The sequence below is a fragment of the Octodon degus genome, unplaced genomic scaffold (genome assembly GCF_000260255.1).
Source record: "Octodon degus isolate 3935 unplaced genomic scaffold, OctDeg1.0 scaffold00313, whole genome shotgun sequence".
NCBI lineage: Eukaryota > Metazoa > Chordata > Mammalia > Rodentia > Octodontidae > Octodon > Octodon degus.
The window spans coordinates 883,596-891,171 of record NW_004524889.1 but is presented as its reverse complement, the minus strand read 5'-3'; the positions used below and the strand labels follow the sequence as shown (position 1 = coordinate 891,171).

The 7,576-nt window shown below is 34.4% G+C and overlaps 1 protein-coding gene across 1 annotated transcript in view; it reads right to left on the bottom strand.

The window, feature by feature from the left end:
- The window catches only part of Cfap47 (cilia and flagella associated protein 47), a 529,200-nt gene that overhangs the window by 275,716 nt on the left and 245,908 nt on the right, over positions 1-7,576 (bottom strand). Inside the window, exons 42-43 of the mRNA XM_023707817.1 lie at positions 7,302-7,447; positions 688-799 (exon numbers count right to left, since the gene is read on the bottom strand). Coding sequence (XP_023563585.1) covers positions 688-799; positions 7,302-7,447 — 258 coding nt within the window. The remainder of the gene's footprint in view (positions 1-687; positions 800-7,301; positions 7,448-7,576) is intronic.

Genomic DNA, 7,576 nt, shown 5'->3' with positions numbered 1-7,576 from the left:
CAAACAGAGTGTGAAGAAATTAGTAGTTACCTTGGTTTTCTTTTATGTGGTGTGTGTGTGTGTGTGTGTGTGTGTGTGTGTGTGTGTGTGTGTGTGTGAACATGTGCATGTGTGCATCTTTAGGTTTGGAATTGAACCTAGACCATCTTGCATTGTTAGACAAGTGCTGTACTACATCTCACATCCCCAATGCTCCCTCCATTGATTTGACTGGGTTTCATTTGTTGCAAAAGTTGGGCTTGCATACGTGATCTCACAGCCTCATTGTTCTAGAGTTCTGGGATTACAGGCTTATACACTGTGTCTATTTGATAAATAATATTTTTAAAACAAATTTGAGTATTGAGTACTTACCTGAAGACTAAAAACTCTTTAAGAAAGAATCATCACTGACATTTCAGATGGTCAAATGATGCTCTATTTCATGGATACTGACACAAAGTCAGAAAGAGTTCTTTCAAGATCTAATCATACTGTAGAAAACTGCTATGAATATGCATAAAGGATTCACTATTACAGAATAGATCTATCTTTGATGAATTTTTTGTACCAAGAATTGAACACATAGCCTAGCACTTGCCAGGCATGCACTGTGCTTCTGAGGTACACCCTTTTCCCCAATCTCATTTTTTTCATCTTTTAACTACTATGAAAAATGAAATACTGTAAAATCTTTATTTACTATACCGTCTTCCAATGAACTGTTGAAGTCAATTGGATTTGAAGGGTCTGTCGAAACGAAATTGGAAGGCAAGGGGATCAAACCATTTCCTTGAAGAATGTATATTAATTCCCCGATCTAAAGACAAAATTTTGAGAACTTGTAAAAATATAATAACTCTTTGCATTGAAAACACAATCTGTACAATAGAATTGTTATGCAATTCTTTAAGCAACATAGCTTCTTAATGGTTGGACAAGGGTAAGGTTTAAATATATTCTTAACATAGTGCGAGGGAAACTGCATTAGTCAGACATGGGTATAGATTAAGAAGTTCTCAGATCATATTCACAGATACAATTATCCTTGGGAAAACACTACCTTTAAAACATAAAAAAGCAATAATGAAGTATGTTTCCTTCATTCTGTAACTTATTTTTGTAGGGAGTGACAGAATTTTGCAGGGTGTTTGAGTCCCTAAGAGTCTGTATTTTAAAGCACAGCCTTTCAAAGTGAACATGTGAGTGGCTTAAAATATTTTAAAACAAAGAATTACCTAAATACAAAGGGCTAGATGGAAAAGGTTAAAATAAAAGTGGAAAAAAAATCTAAGGCTAACAAAATGGCAGTGAAAATTCAACACAAATGGGCATGCCTAAGTTCGCCATTGTCATATACTAGTTATTAAAACTCAAGCAAGGAGCTGGGGACATAGTCTAAGCAGCTGCCTGCAAAGCATAAGGACATGAGTTTACTCCCCAGAACCACATGCTAAACTGAACCCCATGTGTGCCAGCCACAAAAACTGGGTGTGGTGGTGCATGCCTGTAATCCCAGCACTGAGGAGGCTGAGACAGGAGGATAAAGTCCGAGTTGCTGCGTAGCAAGATGCTATAAAAATAAATAAATAAACAATTAATTAATTAATTAAAAAAGTAAAGAAAATAACCTCAAGCAAGCCAGACACAATGTTGCATATCTCTAATCCCAGGACTCTCGGTGCTGAGGCAGAATGATCATCGTAAATTCAGGGCTGGGCATGAGGTTGGACAAAACTATGGTCAAGCAATGAGATTACAAGTACCATTCCTCAGGTAAAAACTGATTAAATCCAATACCAAATGAGGAAGCAAGTCATGTAGCAAGCAGGACAGCATCTCTTCCTGTTGGGGGTTGGGATAGTGACTCATTTGGGGTCTTTTAAGGTATTTGATACTTATTTAGAATATCAATCCCTGATGCCTATCCCTAGGGAATTATGTAGCTGTGTTTGTTTACTCTTTTGTCTTGAGATCTGGACCATATGGGAGTGTCTGTCGCTTCCAAGTTGCAAAGTCACTTGGTCTTCCATATTGTCTCCTTGAGGGCCTGGCCCTGTTTCACTGCTTATGATATTTCTTTCTAAGTCCACAGCCTGCAACATTTCCCCCCTCTGAAGAAGTAACCTGAACTGCTTTGAGGGAACCATGGGTGATGACTGCTCTGGCTTCTTCAGGCTGAAAGGGGTCATAGTTGTGAACCAACAGTCAGAGATACTCTCCAGAGATTCTATCTAAAGGCTCTCAATAGCCACCAGGAATTGTCATCTTTGGTAGGAGGAATACCTTTAAATCTGGAGTAGACAAACTAAACAAACTATGAAACATGCATGGGCTACATAATAACATCACCAGCATAAATTATGAATACAGTCAAAACTCCTGTCCACAAGCTTTCTTTCCCCTATAAATATATCCTGCATATATATGTTCTGGGCTGGCCTGAGCCTGCTTAGTGATATTTTGTCGGAAACAAAAAAGCAATCAACCAACTAACAAAACAAACAAATAAAACCCAAAAAACTTCAGTCAAGTTTATAAAATTTCTAGAGTCCCAGTTTCCTCCATGGTAAAATGGAAGGAGTAATTTCTTTATTCTTGGTATGCAGAATTTAAGAGAAGGACTTGGAGAGGAGTTTTAAAAGACAGAGTCTAAGGGGAGGAATCTTAGTTTCTGAAGCAAACAAATAATTTTGAAAGAAGAGAAGAATAATAAACATTCACGAGACAGTTAAGGAATTTGAACACTACTTATTACCTGAAGGTACTAAGAAAATTTTACAATATATTGAATGATAGGAACTGTATCAAGGGCCATGTCAAAAAAGGGAATCTTTGTTTTAAAGATAAAGAATGCTTATAAATAAAAGTATATAATAATTGAAATTCATTTCATGAAAAACATTAAACTTCATTGGTTACATACTGTTCAAACTAGGTGAAGGGTACGGGGAAGATTTATTACAGTTTTGTCTCTACAGTTATGTGTGTAGGAGACCAGAACATAGAATCTTAAATTGTAATTCCTTTGCAATAAATAATTATTTTAAACTGAAAGTAATTAAAAACAAACATAAAAACTCTAATCTCTAACATTTGTTTAAAAGTAAGCTATAAATTTACAAAAAGCATCTTCTTTTCTTCTCTATCAGCTTATCATTCTTTACAGGTGAATAATAGTCCATTGTATAAAAATACCACATCTTTTACATCCATTCCTCAAGTGACAGGTATCTTGGTTGTTTCCAAGATTTGTCTATCACAAATTGTGCTGCTATAAATATAGGCACACATATATTCCTATGATATAATGTTTTCAGATCCTCCAGGAAAATTCCCAGTAGGGGAATAGCTGGGGTTTTTTTCTTTTCTTTTCTTCTTTCTTTCTTTCTTTCTTTCTTTCTTTCTTTCTTTCTTTCTTTCTTTCTTTCTTTCTTTTTTTTTTCAGAACTGGGGATTGAACTCCAGCCCTTGCACTTGCCAGGCAAGCACTTATTCTACTGAGCTATCTCCCTGGCCCACAATAGCTGGTTTGAATGGGATTTCCAGTCCTAGTTTTTTAAGGAGTCTCCACACTGATTTGCATAATGGTTACACCATTCTACATTCCTACCAGCAGTGGACAGTTATTCCTTTTTCCCCCACAGCCTCTCCAACATTTGTTGTTGGGTGATTTCTTGATGATAGCCATTCTTTGTGCAGTGAGATGGTATCTCAGTGTTGCTTTAATTTGCATTTCATAGATGGCTAGTGATGTGGAGCATTTTTTCATACATTTATTCACTTCTTTAATTTCGTCCTCTGAGAAGTGTGTGTTCATCTTGGATGCCCATTTCTGGACTTGGTCTTTAAATTTTGGAGCCCTAGTGTTTTTTAGTTCTTTATAAATTCTAGAGAGCAGACCTTTGTCTGAGTGCTATCAGCAAGGCAAAACGTTAATCAAGAAGACAATTGTGGACACTTGTCTCCCTGGAAATGACTTAAAATTAATCCACATAACAAATTTTCAATCACATGACTTCCTGCAGTTGGCCTCCTTTTCAGACACAAAGTCCTTTCCTTTGTGTTGCCACTTCTCTGCAAATTTACTATTATTTTATAAAAATGATACATGAGATTTAATCATTCCCTGACTTCTCCCATGTATTTATGAAACGTACATATTAACAGACTTTTGTCAAGTTAATTTGTCCTTTATAGAAGAGTCTGGCATAGTTAAGAATTGTGGCAAAATGTTTCATTGCTATTTTATCTTTTTTCTCATTCAAATGCATAAATTTTTTTAAAACTATGAAAAGAGAAAATTATTTTTTTGTTCTCTTTTATGTATTTCCCATGATAAAACATTAAATTCTCATTATATCTTCAAAACAAAAGGATTCCCTGTGGATTACATGAGGTAGCACACAACTCCTTGGCATTTACCTGGCATTTAAGAAATCTATTTAAACAGAGAATGTGTGTGTGTGGAAGTGAGTTTTTGCAAACTTTGACATGCATATAGATCATCTAAAGACCCAGTAAAAAGGCAGATCTTACTCAAAAGGTCTAGGGTGGGGCCAAGACCTGAGAGGATAGAGAAAAATGAAGACTGGAAAATTTACATACAATGAGGAATCTTAAATCATAGTGGCCTTGCAGCAAGCATGTAACAACCTGAAAATTAAAATGAAGGAAATGTGCTCTGGAAGCTGGCACTGTAATTATTTTGGAGCATTCCACAATTTTAAAATAATACTGTCAGCATAAATAATAGACTTGTAAATATATCTTCAAGTTGACAATGTTCACGTAAATGATATACAACTTAATCCAGTGATAGAAATGCATATTCCAAATAGAATTATTTAGGTGGGCATGATGACACACGCCTGTAATCCCAGCACTCAGAAGTCTGAGGCAGGAGGTTTCAAGGGCAGCATGGACTACATAATGAGATCATATCTCAAGTCAAAACAAAACAAAACAAAAAAACTCTTTTTTCTCATATGTGTATTTTCTCATATACACATATTTTAGCAAAAATGTATGGGTACTTTTTATAAACTTCAGGAATTACAAACATGCACTAAGAATTTTGAAGAAAGATTTAAAGTTTATTCACACTTCAGGAAAAGAAAAATAATATGATTCTTTTTCAATAGATGATGGTATCCTCATATGGAGGATGCTAAGGATATTTGATATCACAGAAAGCCCACTACACTGACAGCCCTTAGAGAAGAAGCTTAAAATGCATATGAAGCAATCTCTAAGTCCAAATAAATAAATGGTATAAAATTCCACTACTTATTATTATGTCATTGAAAAGAAAAGTTTATGCTTATATTATTTGATCAATTTTTCATGCTTATGTCTTGTAATATGAGCAACTATTTTGAAGATAACAATGTGCAAAGTACTATTATAGATCTCCTACAATCTTGTCTTGAAACTTCATGCCATGAAGTCACTCTTAATCCAGGTCCCAAGTGAAAAGTCCTGCTCGATGAACTCACCTACTTGGTACAGATGAATTCAGCAATGCCAGGTACTTTCCTAGAATGGGAACCCTGGACTACACAGAGCAGATATTCATGTGCTGGACACCACAATGAAGACAAAACAATGTATCAACACACTGCTGTCCACTTTACTATGTTTGTATGCTTTGTAAAGCATCTTCATAAACCTATCCTCCCAGAAGATATAAATCCATACACACTGAGCCATGAGTCTGCTTGAAGTATGTCCATTTAATCGATCCTATGCCTTTGAATAGCAGACATTTATTTGGATTTCTGTAGCATAGAAAATAGTTCTAATTTAAAATTTTCAACATATGGGTCATAATTACAAAGGACTTATCACATGCTTAAGAACACAAGCTAACTATGGGAATTTCGATGTTTGTCTAGTTAACCATGTAATTGTATTTTTCAATATAGTTAGAAATATAATTGAATGTGTAAATTAATGCATGTATTTCCAGACATAAGTAATTTTAATTCATGGAAATCCTTTAAATTGGAGGATTATTTTCCAAAAAATAAAATTCCAAGATATCTTTCTTAATATATTGTGAAAATGATAAATATGAGTAATCAAAGATATGTTTTAATAAACTGCAGTGTCAAATGAAGTATAATTATATCTTGATTAAGTTAGACTAAATGTATGTAATCAAATATTAATATTGTAATAATTTCAAAGAATAAAATTCATCTTCTTATTGTATTACCAATAGTTAATTCTAGTATTTTCTAAGGTGGTATTATAATTTAATAGAATGAGATTTCGAGAAATTTAATCAAACTACTGGTCACACTATATTTAATATTTTTTCACAAATTTTACATAGTGAACAATATCATTCAATCCTGAACTATTTGTGTGTGTGCAGTGTTAGAAATGAAGCTCCAAGCTCTGTAACATTGACCTACACCCTTAGTAGTCCAACTTTTTAAAAAGAAATAATAAGATTGTACATTGTTATAAAAAGGCATTTTCCTTTTGTGTGTAAAATTAAATTATACTCCGCATATTTAGTAAACTATATTATTTTAAATGTACAATTGATTTAATAGAAATCAGGTAAGTATAACATCTCCATGTAATTACTATCATTCAACTGCATGTGTTCTAAATATAATGGACATACAACTGATATATTTAGACATACATTCAATTCTAACAATTATAACTTTCCTCCTCAGGTCAGCATGTAGCAATGTCTTTCTGGAAGATGACAATGGTATAAATTTTTTCTCATCTGTCCTTATCCCTTTCTCCTTCTATCTTCTATTTGCTCTTTCCTTCGTTAATTTTAAAGAAGTCAGCTGTATAAGTCCCAGAACTACAAGTAAATAATTTGTACCAACAACTTGAGGGAGTCTGTAAGCAGATTCTTCATCTGTTGAACCTCTAAGAAACCTGTCCTGGTTAATTCTTTGACAGAATACTTGGTAGACACTAAGCAGGTGAACCATCAAGGTGGTTTCAGAACTCTCAGCTATAGAATCTGTGAGATAACAAACATGTGTTGTTTTAAGCCATTAGTGTATGATGTGGTACAGCTATAGATACCTAGTATAGTTAGAGTTGCAGCAAGGTTAGGCAAGCCTCTAAAATGTTCCCATGGGACTTCTACATGCAGGCATCATAATATTTACCCTCAAATAACAGAGGTATTTGGATATTCTGGAGGTAAAGATCTTTGCCTAGCAACTTAAGGACCTCATTTGCAATTCTAGATTCTCCAGTTGCCTTCAAGTTGCCTCTATTCCTGACTTCATTAAAGTGAAAGTGCATGACAGAAGCACAGATTAGGACTCTGTTCTCACCTGCTGGTTGCTCAAAATGATGGCACAGTAGCGTGTGTGGACACCAAAGGGAAGATAGTAGATCTCTAGGCTTGAATATCCATTTCCTTTTAGGGAAAGACTATGCACGGAGCAGAAGAACTCTCTAAAGAAACTGGCTTTAATTGCTAGCAAAAGAAATACAAATCGAGTTGATATGTAATAATATTAATGCTGTTCAAATAAAAGCTATTTTGATTAAATTTAACATTTTAGGATTTATAAAAATGTTCAAAGCAACAGAACATGAGGTTACA